The sequence below is a fragment of the Aedes aegypti genome, chromosome 3, assembly GCF_002204515.2.
Source record: "Aedes aegypti strain LVP_AGWG chromosome 3, AaegL5.0 Primary Assembly, whole genome shotgun sequence".
NCBI classification, from domain to species: domain Eukaryota; kingdom Metazoa; phylum Arthropoda; class Insecta; order Diptera; family Culicidae; genus Aedes; species Aedes aegypti.
The window spans coordinates 385,760,159-385,781,920 of record NC_035109.1 but is presented as its reverse complement, the minus strand read 5'-3'; the positions used below and the strand labels follow the sequence as shown (position 1 = coordinate 385,781,920).

Here is a 21,762-nt window from a genome sequence, read left to right as displayed (position 1 = left end):
GGAAAGTTCGTTTTGTCAAAAATTAAGACCGGAATACATTTGTTCCCTCGAGCAGGTTTCATGAGCGTAACCAGGGGAGAGGAGTTATATTAAAGTGAACAGGTATTTTTCGCAGGACGAAATATGTTTTAATTTTCCTAGTTTGTCTGCTGCATTCTTATTTATAGAAAATATTTCATGATTAAACTATTTGAGAAATCTTGGAATTTAAATTAAAAACCCGATCGATTTTAAACTTGTTTCGTCAAGTCTACAACGAATCTTGCAAGGAATCTGTTCAATAATATAGGAAGATCCCTCATTACTAGACGCCATAATGCATGAAAAACGATTGCGTTTTGAGATAAAATATAAAGATTTCATTTAATAAATCAAGCTGTCTGAAACTAGAGGACAGGAGGTGCTAGACCAAACAATATTTCAACTTTGGTGCAAAACACACTCATATTTTTAAAATATGATTACATACATCCGATCACGCTTGCGTGTTCCAAATATTTGCATCGTTATCAAACAGGTTAAAATTTAATGCGATACGTCAATTCTTATTGGTTTTCAAACATCTATACTTTTTTAAGAAGACGTACATTAGAGTGGTTCAAAAAATCGTGTATGCTCCACACCGCCCACTTGATCCTAAATCAAATTCTGAGTGTCCTCCCAAAATTTGAACTCATTCGGATGAAGACTGAGATTGCACAAGCCCTTCAAAGTTTATATGGGGATTACTATGGGAAAAGCAATCAATTCATTCAATCGGTCATAGTATTTGCCCATGTGCTCTTGGATATTAGAGCTACGTTGATACTGTGAGATACATTCATCAGCTACAACTTTGCCGAAGACCGTTTTCAAATCGGACTGCTCATTTATCTTCTAAATAGGCAACATTGCTGCATCTGGCGCGAAAGATAGCACACACAAATCGTGGCTACCTTAGTACAGTAAGTCACAGTGAAAATCGTCCACCCTCGTATTTTCCTTTCAAAGTTCTGTTATTATTATATATGAAAAAGCTGAGGTTTTCTAGTTCATACAATTATTTGGATATGTCCATTACTTCATTGTGGCATTGTTTTTATAAATATTAAAAACAAAATGGAATAGAAAAACAATAAAGTAAATTTAAACCTCAAATACAAGTCACAGTGAAAATCGTCCACCGATATCAATTTATAGTTGGTCTAAATGAATTCTCGATTACTTTTTCAAATCGACGTAAGTAACTTCCATACGGTTTTGAGAAAATTAATTCAGAAGAATAACAACCTGTCTTTTAAAACTGTTTTAAAATGAATCACGTTTTTAACATTTTTTGCCGTGTACATTGCTAACAATGCATACAATGAGCTCGCGTCCAAAAACAAGGTAGTTTCTATTATTTCCCACAAACAAAAACTATAACAAAATGATAAGCCATTTCATTTAGTTACTTTCGACGTTTTTTGTAAAATCGGCTCAAGTAGTGTTTTGTTTTGATTCGTGGTTAAGTCACTTTGTCTCTCCATACAGCGGAGCGGCGAAAGTAGTGGTTAGGTTGCGAAAGTTGAAAATCTTACTTTCGTCGTTCTGTAAATCCAGAAATTAAACGTTCTTAAAGTGAATAATCAAGTTGGTTCAGAGCAAAATGTGTAGAATTTCGTCTGCGAAACACGTAGAATCGACTCAACTCATAAACTAGTATCGAGTAGGTAAGCCTTTGCTCTTAAAAACTTTCCTGAGACGATTTGGCATAGATCGCACAAGTTTCTCAGTTTAAGTTTTAGCGATCTTAATCCACTCAATAGTAAGCGCATTTTTCAAAGTATGTCTGCTCGTTATTTGATGTTTCCTGATTTAAACATCCAACAGATGCCACAAGTTCTCGATAATGTCGAGATTTGTAGATTGTCTCGGCAGATTGATGATTGATGGGCATTTCTTAACCAAGCTTTCGATTTTGCCGCTGTATGTTGCAGATGTTTATCCTGGTAGATGTAATGCCCATCTTTTTGAGATGAGGTAGATAGGTAAATTGAATGCCATTTTTTACGCTAGGCTTTCGATTCTTCTTCAATAAATCAAGATAGACGTATTGTGCCATGATCCCGTCGATAAAGTGCCAGTTACTATCATCAGATGTTGGCATGAAGACTCAAACTATCACGGAACTACTACTATGCTTAACAGTTTCACAAAGATTTTTCATTTTTAGGTCTTCATTCGGTTTACGCCAACTGTAACCCTGCCGTCAGATCCGAAAATATTAAACTTGCTCTCATCTGTGAATAGTGAGTACTTCCAGAAGTTGAAATCCTTTCCAACGTGTGTTTCTGTAAACTCCATACGACATTTCACGTACTTCAGTGATACAAACGTCTTCCGACTTGCAACTCGGCCATGAAACGTTATGTTTTCGAAGCACTCTACGCATAGCTTCTGGCTTCCTGAGATACTTTTTCGCTTCAATTGCGAGTTTCGGCCAGGCATTACAATCTCATCTGAGCGTAGAGATCATCTTTCTATGTTGAAAAGATATTATCCCTAATCCACGAGCACATTGAAATGATTCAATCTTTTCATCTTGATCATAAAATGAATACCATTGACAGTTCATAGACGTATTTTCGTAAAACCAAATGTATGATGTCCCGCATCTGCGAAACAAGTTCAGTTTGTGAATAAACATATTTTGCTCGCTTAGTGAGGAGCTGCACCGGTCCTTGAACTTTCGTCAGTGATTTTCTCATATTCAAAAAACTGGTAGTAGATAGAGATGGTCAGTCAAGATTCTTTTGAATAGCTGACGGTTTTAGATAATCATTGCTATTTCTCAGCTGTCTATTGGCATATAATATTGATTTTTTGACCATTTCGACCAAGCTTTTGCGCTCAATTTACTTGGCTGGGAATTGATTGTAGTGAAACGAACACTTTTATATTTTACACCTATGGATTCATATTGTACTTCCCCCTAATTGATTGCTAAAGTGAAAAACAATATATTTTTTTTGATAATCGGATGATAGCATTAAGTATATTGAAAGGCTTGTCTTTTTTATGTACTCATTACTGAAAAAATAAATGTTAAAGCGGGCAAGATCCGTCATTGGTTTAGAAATTTTCAGAAGCAGCATAATCGTTCAAAATCAAGAAAATTTACACGATAATGTGTTCACTGTATTCTATTCTCCAACAAAAACACAGTGAACAAATTTTCTCGGAGATTTTTTAGTTTTGAAAAGAAAAACTGCTCTTGAATTTTCGTAATCATCGTACGATGACGGATCCTTGAACGCAAGCCTCAAACTCAAGCTCATCACATAACCAAACGCGATTTGGAGAGAAACTAAATGGGTTGAAATATTGAAAAACAAAAAATGCATTTATAACAAATGCAAAGCATGGTAATCTTTATTTGACGCCATGGTAATCCCACAAATATCATATTGCAATATTATTGAATAATATTGTGAAATCTGGATTATGGGAAGACAAATTCCTCATATTCTTCGTTCTTCGTTCAATCCTTTGAGACGAAAATGTTGACGGAGGACCGAATTGGGCAGGATAAACACGGCAATTTTCACTGAAGTAGAGGGCTGCGTTACCTATAGATAAAGGGAAATAATGGTTTGATCTATTTCAATATGAATAATTAGCTTACACTTCCACTAAACTCACAAATCATGATAACTCTTGATCCTGTCTTCTATTTGCATAATAGACAGTGTCACTCTCTGAACATTGGTTCCGTACAGTTTGCTGAGATTAAAATATTCTATTGATGATCAAAATAGTCAGAAATCTAGGTGAAACATCGATCAAAGAGCTCAAAGATAATATCTCGTTATTCGATTTATATCCCACTCAGAAGATCAAAAGATGAGATGAAATGTAATGCCTGGTTTCGGCAATAGAAATATTAGTAGTAGAACGCTAATGGCGCTGTTGTCACACAACTGAATTAATTTATAATTACCTATAACTGTAGTATTTCATTGTTTATTCAATGCCATGTTGTAGAGGATAATTTGTTATGCTTTTGAAAATTTATTTGACACTTTGAAGCCCGCTACTCACGCTGTCAGAGCGTGGCAAACTAGAAGTTGGTAACACGAACAGAAGCGACATTAGCATTCTTAGGTTAATGCTTCTACTGTTTTGGCGCACTTATCTTAGGAACGGAGAAGCTAACGCTCAACCGCTCCATTGATAATTTTCATCAACGATGTTTTGGGTTTGATTTTACTTCAATGGTTAAAATTGTAGCGATTTATTATACTCTCTACGGTAGTACACTCTTTTCCAACAAATTTGGTGATTTTCAGTTGATTTTTGCCATTTTTGTGTAGTTTTATCACAAGTTTTCTTATAACTGACGATGTATGTTTATTTTGTCCCATTTTAATGGAAATACTCTAAAAAACTTAACCTTTTTTATTCTTGCACAGCAGATCGTGCTTGAATGTATGTGTGTGCGCGAGTTAAAGAAATGATATGAATGAAAACTTTATAATATTACCCCAAAAATCATGCATAACGGCAAGGTGGACGATTTTCACTGTGACCTTATTATTGATTATTTTTACAAATTTAAAGCTTAATTTATTCTTTAAACATTCAATGACTTGAATTGCATACAATTATCAAGACCCTTGCCGAACTAACGTAACGAGCCATTTAATTTGAATTTTTGTTCTATACATGAATAGTACGAATTACTTATCTGGTAATGTTCAAGGTGGACGATTTTCACTGTGACTCACTGTATATTGACAGCTATAGTAGCTGTCAAAATACGTTGCGTGGCTACTATGTTTTACTGCATAAGTCAAGTGATGCCTGCAGAACAGCCCAATTATTATAGCCAAAGTTTTACAGTTCATACAGAAATCAATAACTAATTACTGAGGCGTCCGATTTGAAACGGTCTTCAGCAAAGTTGCAGCTGAGGAATGTATCTCACAGTATCAACGTAGTTAGAATTTCCAAGAGCACAAGGGTAATCACTTTGATCGATAGTTTCGAGAAAACTCAAAAGAAGTCTACATAACGATACTTGAAAAAAGTTTTTTTTCAATAACTATTGAATTTCCCATAGTATGAAAACTACTGGATTTTTTTTTTTTGATGATTTTTTGAATTTCATTGTTTTTTTTTTAGGAAAAGGCCTAAAAAAATCTTAAATTATTACTCAAGAAATTCTTTCAGGCATCCTCTTAAGAGCGCTAAATTTTTAAAGCGTTGTACCTTGCATATAGTTGTAACTTTAGGGATTCTTCCAAAAAATACTTGACGCATAATATCTACCAGCCAATGTTCATGCAGAAATTTTTTGAGGTGTTTCACAACAATTGCATCAGATTTTTTTTCCAAGAGTCTCATCTTTAAATTTTTGATTAGATTGTTTTGAGCAATTTTTGAGATCCTCAAATAATTTTTCGGTCATTTATTTTGTTATTTTTGTTGTTGAAAAAATACAGATCTTCTAGAAAACGATCCAGTATATTTTCAGATGTTCCTTTACAGATATGTTTTCAACATATTTTATTCATTTGATACAGGTAGCAAATTCTTTAGCCACACATATTTTAATCTGGACTTTCTCTAAAGATGTATTAACAATAGAGCCAGAGAAGGACAACATTTACACAAGAAATTCCAAAACAATTCTAAAAATAAAATTGGAAGAACTGTTGTTCCACAACATTCACAGGTTAGAGAAGGTTCCACTGGTTTTTAACAAAAAAAAAAGTGGATAAGCCGGGTATGGCCGATCCTTAGCCAGTGGTGGATTGTAAAAATGATCCTTAGCCAGTGTGTTATTGTAAAAATATCACAGGGAATCGAACGCGTGATTGCATGTCAAAATAAAATGATGCGATGCCCTCTACAGTATATGTGTTCGGGCGATCGTGTTTCCATGTGCGTAATAGGCCGTGTTGCCAGGTTTTATCGTACGCTTTTGACAAGTCAAGAGGTTAGTGCCCCGGCCTGCACGTAAGGTATATTGAAGTTTTTCAAGCCGCTGTAGTATGTTGCCAGTTCTTCCGCTACTTCTTAAGGATTATCCGTAAACCCGTTCGCTCTCTTGAGTATAACTGGTCGCTGTTGTCGATTGCCGCGATCGTACGCCACAGTTCGGTCCTCGTGCTGCTAGATGATCGATAACAAACTTTGGGGAATTGTTATTCAACAGTTATGAAGTCGGGGAAAATTATCCTCGAGAAAGAAATGAAAGTGTGGAACACTTTTATTCATTTATTTTTATTTATTAATGAAATTTCTTGCAGCGTAAGGGTATTTCCCTTATAAATTTACTACAATCGGTTTTATTTTTGTTCTTCAAATTTACCACTTCCATTCTTATACAAATTCAATAAATTCAAACAATACAAACATTAACTTTTCTCTCTTTCGTTGACTTGCTGCATCGTTCACTCTAATTTCCTCTAATAAGCCAGCTTAGACATTCACGACGGAAACTTGTTGCTGAACGCGTAACTTTGATTTAATTAGGAAGTTGATTCCATAGTATGATTGCACGTACAAATATGTACAAACACTGTTATTAAACACCGAGTATGCCTCTGCATTTTCATGGTTTTCAAAGAAAAGAGGTTTAATACCGGGAATAATTCAGAAGCTTTATAATCTGGATTCGCCTTAGTAAGTGATGCGTTTCATTAAATCTCAATTTTTAAGTCTATTATTTACATAGACCTCTTCAATTATGTTCTTCTGAACGCAAAATATGACGACACATCCATCGAAAGATGTTGTTAATAAAATATTGAGCATTTTTGTCTGTTAAGTGATTCGGTTCATGAGACATTAGTAAAATAGTCTTCCATCAGTCTATAAAGTCTTTTGAATAATTACACAAAAACAACATTCACATAGTTTTAACGATGAAAACGTGTGTTAAAATATTTCACTCATTTAAAAAATAAACATGGAACGAGCTCACCGATTGATAATCCATCGTCGACAGTGTGTCACCAACTTGACTAACGAATAGGGGCTCAATCAATAACGAATTGGCTTGCTCGCCCCACAGGAGCATGAAACAGAATCAAAAGACTGCACGTTACTCTAAACTTCATAGGATTACTTTTTATGCAAAAGAACACACACAAAATGTGAAAAGGGACAAAGCATCATATTCTCAGAAGCCGTTCAGGTGAATACCGTCCTAAAAGCCATTGATCCTGGCTACGCCCATACCAACTGCGTTTCACCTCCCTTGCCGTTGTTCCCATTTCCAAATGTACCTACTTCATTAGCATATTCTTTTGCTGCTCTTCCGTAGCACTGCACAAAAATTAGTTCAATTCGCATCCAAACGCCACCCTCGCCACCAAACGGAGGAGTTGTAACAAATTTTATAATCGAAATAGGAACAGCTTGTCGAATGGGATTTCCTCCGGAGCTGAGCTTCCCCATGCCCTGGCCCAAAAGTCGTCGCCATTAGCATAAGAATCGAAAATGAAAGTCGTTGCCACCAGGAGTCCAATAGAGGAGGTTTGAAGGCGGCAATTGGAGAAAGGAATTGAATTAAAAGTAAACAATTTCCTAAATGGATTCGATGATACAATTTTACGGGCTTGGCTCGGAGATGATGTCCGAGTTTTGTGTGAAATCTTTGGCTTTTGTGGGCCAACAAGTGTGATTTTGGTAAGGATGGAGAGGAGAGTCCTGAAAAGAAGTTTAATTTGCAATGGAATGGAACCAATTTTATCACGACAGGGGTGAGAGATGGAGGACATTATTCTTAGGTATGAGAAATCAATCTTAAATTGCCATTCCAAATAGTGTTTGAAGCTGATGGGTATAAATATTGGAGAACAAATAAGCTCTACATAATAATGTTTATTGATTAGCTACACTAGTGATCAAGAAAATCATCTTAGTGCGTGATGTTCGGCGTAGAAACCGGTTTCTTTTACTGGAGCATTTTCGCTGTATTGTTATTTATCCCAATGCTAACATTTCTGGTATTGGTTTATATCAAGCTCAACCATTAGGTTACTCTAATTTGGTACGAGGAGGCGACACGAAGCACGATTGATGTTGGTTCTACGATTAGAAATATTTCTATTGATCAGAATTAATGACTAAATGACGACCTCGTTATCAATTGCAAAACCACATTTGCTGCTAGAACCATTTATTCATTACTATTTCGGAACAAAATCACAAATCTTAATTCCAAACCCTATAATGGAAAAGCATCATTTCTATTTGAACCCAATCGAAAAAAAAACTCCAACCGTTTCCTCACCATCTATCAATTAGAAGCCGCTGGCGGAACATGAAAATTCACTCACCACCATTTCTGTTATCAATGATGACATCCATTTCGGAACTCACACCAGTACCCTGTCTCTGCTAGCTATTGCGAACCCGAACCCAAAAAGTCAGCATCAGAGTGCTTCGATGCATGTTTCGATTTCTTTCCCCGGTTTCGTGCGTCGCTGTCGTCGTCTTCGACAAGGAAAACACATTTTTCACTTTCAATTTGCTTTGCGGCCGCCACAGCCATCTATTTCCCGCTTCCTAGTCCTAGATGATGCCACGGAAGCGTGGCACGGGAAGAAACTTTGCGCTAAGTTCTGTTGCTGATATTGATTTGTGACTGCGGTTCGAATGGATGACCCAAAAGTGAATATTTCACTTTCGATAAATGGACGGGCCCGTTGAAAGGCGAGGCGAGCTTGCTTTCTGACGAAGGCATTGGGCGTAGCTGAAGGGAGACAAGGAGGTAAATTGGGCCTTCCTTAGCCGAGTGGCTAGAGTCCGCGGCTACAAAGCAAAGCCATGCTGATGATGGCTGGCTTCGATTCCCGGTCGGTCCAGGATCTATTCGTAATGAAAATCTCCTTGACTTCCCTGGGCATAGAGTATAATCGTACCTACCACACGATATACCAATGCGAAAATGGTAACTTTGGCAAAGAAAACTTAACCGAGATACTTGTGAAAGTGCTAATAAAAATGCTAAGCTAAGAAGCAGGCTCTGTCCCAGTGAGGACGTTAATGCCAAGAAGAAGAAGAAGATGTCGGTCCCTGACGAAAAATAATTTAAAAATAAGCAGAATTTTTCAAAGATAGTCTCTAGTATAAATGTTTACAGAATTTAGTCAAAATTGCGAGATGACAGCTTATTTTTGGAATCCTTCTAAGGATACCAGATCACTTTCGTTCAAAGTTTATCCCTCCCATGTTCGCAAGTAAATTCGGGCATTTCAGCGAGAACCGACAGTTCTTCACTGATGGGTCAAAAATGGATGGTTTCGGTGTTTACAACGTTTCTCATAGCACCTTCTTCATACTTCAAAAGCCATGTTCTGTGTATGTTGCTGAGGTAGCAGCTATATATTACACCTTAGAGTACATCAGTTCTCTCCCACCCGAGTACTTCTTCATTTTTTCCGACAGTCTAAGCTCTCTGGAGGCCGTTCGATGCCCTGCCGGTGAAGCCCTCAGCGTACTTCTTGAATGGAATACGCCAAGCATTGAGTGCTTTGTTAAATCGCTCTTACACTATTTCCCTAGCTTGGGTCCCTTCCCATTACTCCATTCCGGGCAATGAGAAAGTGGATCCTCTGGCTAAGGTAGGCGCTAAAGACCTGAACTAAATGCAATTTTATCGAAAACCTCAATTTTCATTAGCACATGAATGTAAGTAAGAGCAGCACCATTCATGATTTGAAAATATTCCATCAATAAATGATGATTCGAACTTTTTTCGAGAAGGGTCATACCGAACAATGTTGCCTCGCTGATCAATGTTACCCCGTATTACGGTGCCTGTTTTTGAAGCGTATCAATATCCGAGTTTGATTGTCGTTCGTTCCCCGTCTTTCTGTTTCCCCTTCAAATTGTCCTCTTCTCGTCGTGTCTCCCATAAACCGTTTCTGCTCAGTTTTGTTACAGATCTGGACATCTTCTTCCCATCTTGCTTCATCAGCTTAATAGTCTAAAAATCCCAAACAATCCTTTCCTTTTCTGTTGTATGAATGTATTCTCTAACCTTTAAACTTCCGAAAACTAACATAGTTTTTAAAATAAATACAAATTTTAAAATGTAAACAATTTAAAAAAGAAATGATTTCGGCTCTGTTATGCCCTACGGCGACTGATCCTGCCAAATATACGAAACAAGCAAAAAAAATCTTTACCAGCTCATCGATGGAATAATTTCTAGAGGAAACCATGTAAAGATTTTTCTGAAGCAATCCTTTGAGAAATTCCTATAAAATAATTCAAGGGAGAATCCCTGGAGGAACTTTTTTTAGGCCCAGAAGGGATTAGCTGGAAAAACCTTGAAGTAAGTCATGGTTAGTCATGGAAGAGTGTGGAGGAAATTTTGAAGTTTTCTAACACATGGAGAAATTCCTAATGGAATCTCTAGAGGAATTTCGGGTAGAACCCATGGATTCGTGGAGGAATTCCGGGAAAATACCCTGAAATAATTTTTGGACGAATCCCGAGAGGTCTACTTGGTGATATTTTACGTGGAGGATTTCTAGAAAATTCCGGAGCAATAACTAGAGAAATATCTTGAGTTATCCTTGAAGAGATATCCTAGCACAGCACCAGGAAGAATTCCCGGAGAAAGCCTTGGAGATGTAAGGATCCTTGAAGAAATATTTCTGGACGAATCGGTGGAGAAGTCTCTAGAATATTTTCTAGAGGAATCTCTGAGATAAAAAATTACTTGAACAATACCTGTAAAAATCTCCGGAGAAATTCAGGAGTACTTTTGGGAGAATTCCTGAAACAGATCCTTGAAGAAACCCTTAGACAAATTCCTAGAAGAATTCCAGTAAAAATTTTGCAGTAGAGATCTATACAGGAATCACTGGAAACATTCATGTAGGAATTCCTTGCGAAATCTCTAAAACATTCCCCATAGATATTTTTTGCATGAAACCCTGGAGGAACTCCTGAAAGAATTCCTGAAAGTATCGAAATCGGTCTGAAAAGTTTCAGGGCAAACAAAAGTGCTCTCTGGAGGAATCCCTAGTGGAATCACTGTAAGGATCACGCTACGGATTATCTTGGAAGATTTTCTGGTAAAATTCCTGGAGGAATCTTCAAAAGGATTCCAGGAGATATTTTTAGAAGAGTCTCTGGATATATTTCGTGAGGTTTTCCTGGAGGATTATATGAATTGGTTTCGAAATTGTACAGTTTTTGTTACCGGAAAATCTTAAATTGTTTTGTGTTATTGTTCGTTACCTGCTAATCTTTCTACAATAATAGGGTTTTAAAACCTACACAAACTAATGATTTATCTGAAAACTTTCATATTTTAATAATGACAGATGATCTATACCTTGCTTAACTTCTTTCCATTTTGTATCGCTGCTTTTATAGAATCATAAATTTAATTTAATTTCCTGCTACCCATAACCGAAAACTCAAGTTCGAAAGTATTCTTTAACGTCAACTTGCGCTTCGATATAAAACATGAATCGCATGTTAAATAATCTGAATCGTGAGTTCAGGACGTTGTTGAATAAAAACTAATTTAGTTTCATGATGAAATTGGTTCCGTAATGCCTTATAGCCTATTAAAAATCAGTTAATTGTGAAACACTTTTGCGGCATGTAAGAGCAGTGTGTTTTTGAAAAAAAATGAATATGCTTAACGGTTTTATAATGCCTAATTTATATACCGTTTTGATTCATATTACGTACAGCTTCAAATTCCGGACACTCTACTTTGTATGGGAAACATTTCAATTTTTGCTGTTCAAAAGTTCTCAATTTCAAGGCTCGTTTTAGTAAACTTTTTCCATAAATATCTTTGAAAATTTATAATGCCCAACTATCTTAGATGTCTCTTTGGTGGTTTAACGATTTCGATTGATGATTTGACTGTTCCATTAATGATTATCATGAGCTGTACGGAATTCAATTCAAAGTGTCCGAAATATGAGGCAAAAGTGAGGAAGCGTCCGGAATAAGAATCATGAAAAGGCCACACATTTTGTTTTATTTAAAATTATTGAAGTTGCGGAATCGTATTCTTCACCCACCGTTCGAAAGTAAAGGGCTTCCGATGCTCGATAGCGCTAAGGAATCATGCAGAATGATTTATTTTGTATGCTCTATGCTGGGTTTTATTTCCCTGAGTCCTTAAGTGTCCGTAATATGAATCAAAACGGTACCTCCATGAGTCGATGTTCCATGACTCGATATCGATTTATGGAACCATACTAAAAACAAAATTTAATGGTTAGGGTAGATGTACCAATAGTGGAGGTACTAAGCACAATTGAACTTCATTTAAACGTCCAAATTTAAGATGCGCAATTTATGTACATGTTAATGTTGTAGCGGGAAGTAACGACCGCTGACTTAATGATAAAAATGCTTTCATCGCAGTAATCCACGGCTTGTCAGTGAAAAATAATACCTCCACTATTGGTACACTGTTCCTTTAGTTGCGGTATATTTTTAATTTGTGTTCCTATAGTTGCGGTATCCGTTGTTTTCTTATGGGATCCTCCACTATAGGAACACTTTATCGCAACTATTGGTACAAGCAAGTAAGGTTTTAGCTATTTTAGTGATATTTCATCAGTTTTCAAGCAATTTGAACGATCTTTTCAACTATTCCGCGTATCAACAAGCCAATACGTCGAATGGCAGTGTCGGTTCTGTGGTAAATGTAATAAAATCAGTGAAAACGGCACTACCGCAACTATAGGAACACCCACAACTAAGGGAACAATTACCCTACTATGATGGTCCCTAGAAGCAGCTTTCCAAAGGATTGCTGTTCCACGTCTCGATATTTCCATGAGTCGATGGTCCCTTCAATATCGATTCATGGAGGTTTCTTACCTTGATACCTTGATGGCTACAGCGTAGCATCACGCCATTGCCGGGCGTATTGTAGAGCTCCATCTTCGTCGGTCTTGGGCGAAACTTCTCCAGTTGCCCCGAACGTTTAGGGTCGCCAGGTCCTCTTCCACTGCGTACAGCCAGCGTATTCGTGGTCTTCCCCGAAGCCGCCGACCTCTACCTGGTTCCCTGCTGAATATTATTTTCGCAATTCTTTCTTCCGACATTCGCACTAAGTGACCAGCCCACTGAAGCCTGCCGTATTTTACACGATTGATAATATTCGCATCTTTGTACACTTGATACAACTCGTGGTTCATGCGTCTGCGCCACACACCATTTTCGAGTTTCCCACCGAGTATTGTCCGCAGCACTTTACGCTCAAAAACACCGAGAGCTTTCCGGTCTGACTCTTTCAACGTCCACGCTTCGTGCTCTCTACGGGCCGGAAGAATCAATGTTTTATACAGGGCGAATTTTGTTTCGGTTTGCAAGCTGCTGGACCTAAGCTGGTTACGTTGTCCGTAAAAGGCCCTATTCGCAGCCGCAACACGTCTTTTCACTTCGCGGGAAACGTCGTTGTCACATGTCACAAGTGATCCAAGGTAAAAAGTAAGAGGTTGTTTCCGAGATACGACCGCCAAGTTGACGTTGGATAACGTTAACTTCTTCTATTTCCTGATTTAGGACCGTCACGAACTTATGAAAGATTTCTAGGTACTGACAAAAAATATAATCAATTTTCAAACTATTTGTTGCATGTCAATTCTGATCTATTATGGACATTGAGTGTTATTATTTGGTTGGTCCGGTTAACACTTCAACACCGATAGAACCGGTCGATGGAAGATGAAGCATGAGCGGTAACTTTTGCTCTCCAAACAAATATACCTGTTGAACGTTTGGTCCATTCATGATCCACTAAGATTGGTTGCTTTAGTGGATTCCGAAGCCAGTTTGAGGTTGAGGCTCTTGTCCATGAAGTCCGCTAACTCTGTGTTCTCCTCTTTGCTCAAATCGATGTTGAAATTACCTGTCACGATGATTGGCATGGTCTCCTTTTGATACTCGAAGAAGTTCCGCGCCATAAAGAACTTCTTCTGCTTCATTGTGGTATCCGGAGAAATGTAAAAGCAAACCAGTAGAGCCCGACAATTCATTATAGTGATCTCGGCAGCGCAAATATCACCATAATCATCTGACAAGCCCAGTTCCACATCATAACAGGTGCAGAGTTTGCGAATCTTGTGCGCCACAGCAATCGTTGTTGCTGGCGGTGAAATCGATCAGGACTTCTTGATTAAGGCCACGGGGCGGTGTTTTAATCACCCTCTCCATTTGAAAAGTTAATCTCAAGTACCACTCAATATATCGATGCGAAAAATGTATCACTATCATTATATATATGTAGTGCACAACCCATTATATTTTCAGTTTAATCGGTTCCTAAAACTAGTGATTTGCTTCTGCACAGTTTTGATGATAATTGTTAGAGTGAGACAAAAGATAGGGAAAATAACACGATCTCCCGTGTCACCTTAAGACCGATCTGCGATTCCAGAGGTTTGTTTGAGGGTACCAACCTGTACGCGATCCACGCCAAGCGTGTCACCATTATGCCGAAGTACATCCAGCTGGCTCGTCGTATCCGTGGCGAAGGCGCTTAAATTGCATTGAAGCACAATTTCAAAGGGGGACGGACCTGGTGTAGTGGTTAGAACACTCGCCTCTCACGCCGAGGACCTGGGATCGAATCCCATCCCCGACATAGTCACTTATGACGTAAAAAGTTATAGTGACGACTTCCTTCGAAAGGGAAGTAAAGCCGTTGGTCCCGAGATGAACTAGCCCAGGGCTAAAAATCTCGTTAATAAAGTCAAACCAACCAACCAACAATTTCAAACAACAACCCTTTACAGGGCCACTATTGAATAATTAATATTTAGTTATCAATTGTAATTTCGAATGATAAGTTTTCAACGGAGATAAATGGCAAACAAAGTTTTATCTAGGTTCCCGTCGCTCGGGTCGGGCGGCGGTAGCATTTTTGCAGTCTTCTCTGTGTGTGTATTTCGATTCGATCGACAATTTCTTACCAAATCAAAACGTCAACAAAGCTGTTGCTGATAAGTTTTAGCTCTTTGTTCGCCAAGTTGACACTGATCGCTCTAGCATGCGACGACGACAACGGCATCATTCAATCATCACTAATTGCGAGGCAAACCATGATGGATTCTTAATTCAAGTGCCGTTCGCGATTTACTTGACCGCGCGCACAATGGGAATTTTATTTCTTGACACTGTGATTCTCGAGAAGCATTATTTAGCCGTGATAAATGATTGCATGCAAATTACTGACCAAAATCTGAATCAATTACATCCAATCACCAGTAATGTCACTCTTCACGGTAGAAAATTCTCACAACTCTTTCAAAATGAAATGGTCGTCCTGAAAAGGACGGTTGGGGCTAGTCACCGTCGATCGAACTGGGTTGTCAATCCATTGTTAGACAGAAACACAGCAAAAGATTACCGAAGACGATTAAATCGAAATCGGTCGGTAATTTTGTGCTTCGTTGTTTTCGTTGGTTTGCTCACTCCTCCGACGGCAATTTTCAAGGTTTCTAGACGAGTTCTCCACGAATTTGATGGTCTAGCTGGATGCCCATGGCCATGATGAGCGATTTCACGGAACCCGCAGCATTTAGCTTGGGTTGGGAATAAACAAGAGCAGAAGCAGCGGCAGCGACGAATGTGTAAAATTTATTCCGATAGGAGTTCTTCTCCGGTTGCTGGTCGACGATTGACTGATGTGCGCGGGGCTCATTGAAGCTTGGTTGGCTTCGACTGAACACGATAGAATAAGGTGTAAGAAGGAGGCCGAAAGGGGCGTTTCCCCTGGCATGACGAAAGTGGCTAAGATATCGAGCAATGATGTCTGTGCTAGGAATACACAAGAAAAATGTGCTTTTCTATGGAAAATAAGACATGCCTTGGTATTTATCGATTTTTCAATAGTTTATACATGAAAATCAATAGTTTTATTTATTGGAGTCGATTCGTAGAAAAATTTCTAATATTCAATGGTAAGCTATTGATAATCAATAGTTTTCATTTGTATGAAGCAAAATTTCTGATCCATGGGTGCCAAAATGATGAAAATTGTTCAATGAGAATTTCTTTTCAGAAGCATTCTAAATATGTCGCAATTTTGTTAAATATGTTCTCATAAAATATGGCAAGTCTAAGAAGCTGTTGGAAATGCCACTCTATTTTACAATCGTTGTGAAATGTTGTGACGGCACTGCAGCAGCGTCCACGAATACAGTATCAAATTGTCGTTCCATCAATTATTCCTGACAAATTAAATTTTGTATGAAGCTGTGAGATTGATTGAGAAATATAAGGTGTAATAAGGTCGAAAATATTATTCTTTCAACTCTTTTCAACACATTTGATGGCCCTGAAAAGCGCCGATTTGCTTATACGACGAACCAGCTAAATGACGTGACGTGGATGGCGCACAACAGCAACGGATTGTTGATTACCGGGCATAAGTCGAAATCTGCAACGATGCTCACTTTTAAAATCTTGAGCGATTTCACAAGTCCGACGCTCGATTAGAAGCAGCTCCTCGGATCAGCAACTTAGAGGGCCTGTGGTATTTCGTTCCTAGCGGGCTTGCTTCTTGACCACCGATGCTGAATTCAAAGTCGAAATCTGCAAGCGCGGATAAATTTGCGGCGGCGATGACGACGGCTTGGACGTTTTTCCGAGCGGCAGTAGTTCGCTGCTCGGAGAAGCGCCTAAGCCATCGTCATCGCCGCCGCAAATCAACCTTGCGTCTTCCTCTTCCGACGACACAAATTGAACTGTGACGGCGGGAGCAAACGCAAAGCGAAAATGACTCGCCCGACCGTGTGAACAGTCCGACCGCAAAAAGAAGACTGAGGGAAGAAGCAGGACGGGTGCGCTTTTTTAGTGGGAAGCGGAACCCAAAAAATGTGCTTGAACGTGATTGGTTAGATAAGAAAGGGGTCAACATTTTACTATTTTTCAATAGTTTGTTGCCAATAATAAATAGTGTCCTCCATTTGAATCGACGCGTAGATAAATTTCCGATCGATTGATGTATAAATATTGAAAATCTATCGATAAATGGCTGTGTTATTAGCGGTCAAAACCTGACCATTTTTCGTTACATGCTCAATTTTTCGTTTTTTGAAATTGTACCCCCATATGTTGCCGAAGGACGTTATCCAACGTCAAAAAATTCTTCAACAACTTCAAACACATCCCCATCAAACACTACCTCAGCACTTACACCACCATGCCTGAGCAAGCTCTAGGGCCCAGATAGCCATAGCGGTAAACGCGCATCTATTCAGCAAGACCAAGCTGAGGGTCGTGGGTTCGAATCCCACCGGTCGAGGATCTTTTCGGGTTGGAAATTTTCTCGACTTCCCTGGGCATAGAGTATCTTCGTTCATGCCACACGATATACACATGCAAAAATGGTCATTGGCATAGTAAGCTCTCAGTTAATAACTGTGGAAGTGCTCATAAGAACACTAAGCTGAGAAGCAGGCTCTGTCCCAGTGGGGACGTAGCGCCAGAAAGAAGAAGCTTGACTCTATCTCTACCTGCAACCATGTACTTCGTCTTGTTAGAATTGATGGTCAGGCCTATCCTCGCTGTCTCCCTCTTCAGAGGCACGAAGGCCTCTTCCACTGACCTGCGATCGATTCCAATCAGGTCTATATCGTTCGCAAAGCCAAGGAGCATGTGCGACCTTGTGATAATAGTGTCATTTCTTTGCACGCCAGATCTCCTAATAGCACCCTCAAGTGCAATGTTGCACAGTAAATTCGAAAGTGCGTCTCCCTGCTTCAATCCGTCTAACGTCACGAACGAGGTTGACACCTCGTCTGCGATCCGAACACTTGATTTCGAACCATTCAGCGTAGCACGTATCAGCCTAATTAGTTTCGCCGGAAAACCATTTTCAGATATTATCTGCCAAAGCTCATTTCTTTTCACTGAGTCGTACGCCGCCTTGAAATCAATAAACAGATGGTGAGTCTGCAAGTTGTACTCCCGGAATTTATCTAGGATCATTCTCAAGCTAAACATCTGGTCCGTTGTCAAACGGCCCTCACGAAAATCAGCTTGGTATTCGCCGACGAAGGACTCCTCGAGCGGTCTCAGTCTGTTAAACAGGATGCGCGACAGAATTTTGTACGCCGAATTCAGCAGAGTAATCCAACCAGCCGGTGGGCAATTCTTCGTCCTCCCATACTTTCAGAAGTACTCGGTGGATCGACTGGTAAAGCTGCTCGCTTCCGGGCTTGAGAAGCTTGACCGGGTTCTCGTCCTTCCCAGAAGCCTTACAGTTCTTCAGCTCGCTGATAGCCTTTTTAACCTCTCCTATGGTCGGTGGGTCCACAGCTTGATCGTCATCATCTATGTTCATCCTGTTCCTCGCTACATTTCCATTCTCACCGTTCAACCATTGCTGAAAGTGCTCCTTCCACCTGGCAGCCACCGCCGATTTATCGGTCAGCAAATTCCCTTCTCGGTCATTGCACATGGCGGGCACTGGTACGGTATTATGCCGCGCACCATTGACCGTTGCAAAAAATCTCCGCATATCATTCCGGTTCATGCTTTCTTGTGCGTCAGCTACCACACTTTCTTCGTGCTGCCTTTTCTTTCTGCGGTGGATTCGCTTTTCTTCGGCTCTCGCTGCCCTGTACCGCTCTCTGTTCTGTCGGGTACCGGTCACAAGCATACGGCTTCTGGCGACATTCTTCATGTCTGTCACCCTCTGGCACTCTTCATCGAACCAGTCCGTTTCGGAGGTTTCACTGTATTTAAAATTAGTGCCTTTAATGGTTACACCTTCAAAAGGGCGTAACTCCATATTTTGTTGATCTTCTAATTCAAAACTCCACCTATAAGTTACAAACAATTAAAACATTAACTTTGATCCAATTGTTGATCGTATGCTTCGTCTGATAATCACGAGCAATAAAAATCCGTATAAATTTATCAGATTTCCTTTGAATTGGACTTATACAACCAAAAGGGCTTAACTTCAAAACGGGCCCTAGATTTTTTTTTTTAATTTTGCCTGGACATGCAGCTATAGAAAACGACTGGTGAGCACAATTGATGGAGATTTGTTTTTCTGATAATAACGGTCAGGGGAGCACTTTTTCTGAATGCATAAGAAATATTAACACTTTTAAGGTTTCAAACAAAAATTTAAAAAAAAAAATCACTCAAAAAAAGCGTGTATCAAATATTGTCATTTTGGGAGAAATTGGTGACAAATGTCTTGAAGGACGTTCCACATTTCACTGTCTACGTTCATGGACGGTGCCATAACTGTTCGATGGAGAAACAATGCTAAAGTTTCTCTCACCAAACATTCTCAAAAGTCACTATTTGCTCCATTTGTGTACATTTCATCGTTAACACTGTAAATCTGGAGCATAACTTTATTAAGTGATTTTCGCCTTTTATCCTTTGCGTTAAGTTATTGCTGATATCGCGAATAAGGCCAACCCAGTTCCGTCCCATGCTATCGTTCGTTCTTCCAAAGGACATCATTATCTAGTACACACATCCATTTTGACATCCGACGGAAAACGCGAAACGCCCCAATACGCTTCTCCGTCACTCTCACCACATCCTCACCTGCGCTGAAAGTGGCCCAATTAGCTCATCAATCTTCTTCAGCGCTCCTACCCTCCTACCACCCTACATACTATGGGCGATCAGATGGCCAAAACTCTAAAAACTGACATGGGCTTAAAGGGTTTTCTTGATCATAGTTATTTCATCATAAGATTTTCCTGAAATACCTATCAGCAGGCTTGATAGAAAGGAGGATGCGATTTTGCCGTTTTTTTCTAAGAAGGAAAAATTGAACTCAAAATTGTCAACACCGATCCTCAAGCGATTCGAGTGAGAGTGCAAAAACTGCGAGGATTTTTTCTGGTACTCTCTCTCTCTTTTGCTTACCTTTACACACGCTTCAAAAGAACTCTTGAGCTTCCCGCCCGAACAAGGCAGTCTTTGGGGAGTTGTGATGGGATTTTTTTTAATGTAATTTTACTCTGGTGTGTTTTGGGCTGCATCATCCTCGCTCAATTTTCGTTGCCTCTCTGCTTAGTATTTTGTCGATCCCTCGCAAAGAGGAAAAGGCAGCACGCTGCTCTAGAGTATGTCACCGAACTCTGATGATGTTGAGGAGAATGATCAAGCCTGCCTATCAGAGCAAAATCGTTTGTAGCTTCATTAATACAATATGTCAAAATTAGAGTTCTTAAGAGGAAATAAAAATTCAATGCAAACCCAAGGTATGACTTGAATAATATACATGGCATAATTGTAATATTTTATATCGTAAAAAAATAGAAATGTGTACTGTTTATATTGACGTATCCCAAACTTATTGTCCCAAGTTGTCCCGAGCAAAAATGTATTTTCTATGATAATTTTAGATTTAAAATCAAGATTCCTGAAGAATTGAATTGACCGTATTTGCACTTTGTTTATATAGGGCTTGTTGATTATATTCAATATTTTTATTTCAGAGAATATTTGAGTATCGCAAAATGATCAAGTAAGTAAGTATTGATATTCAACTGGTTTTCGCAACGTTAACCACACAAGAGTTTGTCTCGAAAACTTGTTTTTTTGAAAACAATACATCAAATTCGTATCATAATACTCATTTATAAGACATGATATGACAAAAGTATGTTTGTCCGCCAGTCTACATGTAACCCGCCCATAGTGCCCACCGTTGGCTTACCTGCACGATATCACCGTACGCTCCCCCGGGCGCCGTGAAGTTAAGATGACACAGGAAGGGATATGCATTTTTCACGTTGCCTTCCTCCTGCTGCTGCTGTTGTTGCTGTTGAAGGAATTGCAGCAACTGGTGCGGCTGCAGCTGAAGCTCGTAAGTTCGCCCAACTTCGCCGTACAGCGTTCGGTTGCATGCTGAAAGGACATAAGAAACAACAAAAAGCACCCGTTAGAAGACAGCACTCGGTTGGGATGATGTAAGTCAGTAGCAGAAACAGTGGTTCGACAGCGTGTTGCCTGCGCATAGGAGGCAATATTCGAGGAGGAGGGGGAGAGGAGCGTGTTTCCCAGGACACAAGAAAAAAGCACACAATGGCGATGGCACTTTGGGGAGGGAAGTACAAAACGATCATTTGGGGTGAAACGGTTTAATCTCTTTCGCTGAAGAAGTCCTTACTAAAAGATCAAATTTTCTATAGATATGATATAACTTCAAATTATACATATTGTTACCGAAGAGCTAAATGGAAATGTGACTACAAATTTGAAGTCAAAATAAAGTAAGTGTATACTGCTAGTAGAAGCATTAGCTACTTATACTTCTATCATACTACCGTTTATGGACCGTCCCGCGGTCCATAAGGTTTACAAAGAACAAGAGACAAGTAGGCGTAGAAGGGCAGTATAGAATGCTTGAAGGATGCATACCGAACCATTATCCCCATTTGCTTTCAGGCGCGGAGTATCGATGGAGCATGGATGGTCTCGATGCAAGCAATATCTATGCAATCGACGCTTCGTGTGGTGGTAATAATTGAGCAGTTTTGCTGCAAGTGGCAATGGATAATTAACTGAAGCACACAGTTCATTACCAGCTAACTGTGTCGAAGAAGTTAAGTGTTATTGTTTCAGTTCTTATAAGTGATAATATTGTAGTGATTTTAAGATGCAATATAAGTTCAAATTAAATTTAAACATATCATCATCATCATCAAGCTATCATATGCGTAACATTCATTGACATAAATAGAAATTCTTTGAAATGTTTGACAGAATAGTTGAATCTACGTTTTCAAGTTTTTGTTATGAGCATCAATA

At 39.1% G+C, this 21,762-nt stretch overlaps 1 protein-coding gene across 2 annotated transcripts in view; it reads right to left on the bottom strand.

Moving 5' to 3' along the window:
* Positions 1-21,762, bottom strand: part of LOC5563680 — a 248,591-nt gene that overhangs the window by 85,505 nt on the left and 141,324 nt on the right. For both annotated transcript variants that reach the window (XM_021853633.1, XM_021853634.1), the window contains exon 3: positions 20,669-20,859. In XM_021853633.1, coding sequence (XP_021709325.1) covers positions 20,669-20,859 — 191 coding nt within the window. The remainder of the gene's footprint in view (positions 1-20,668; positions 20,860-21,762) is intronic.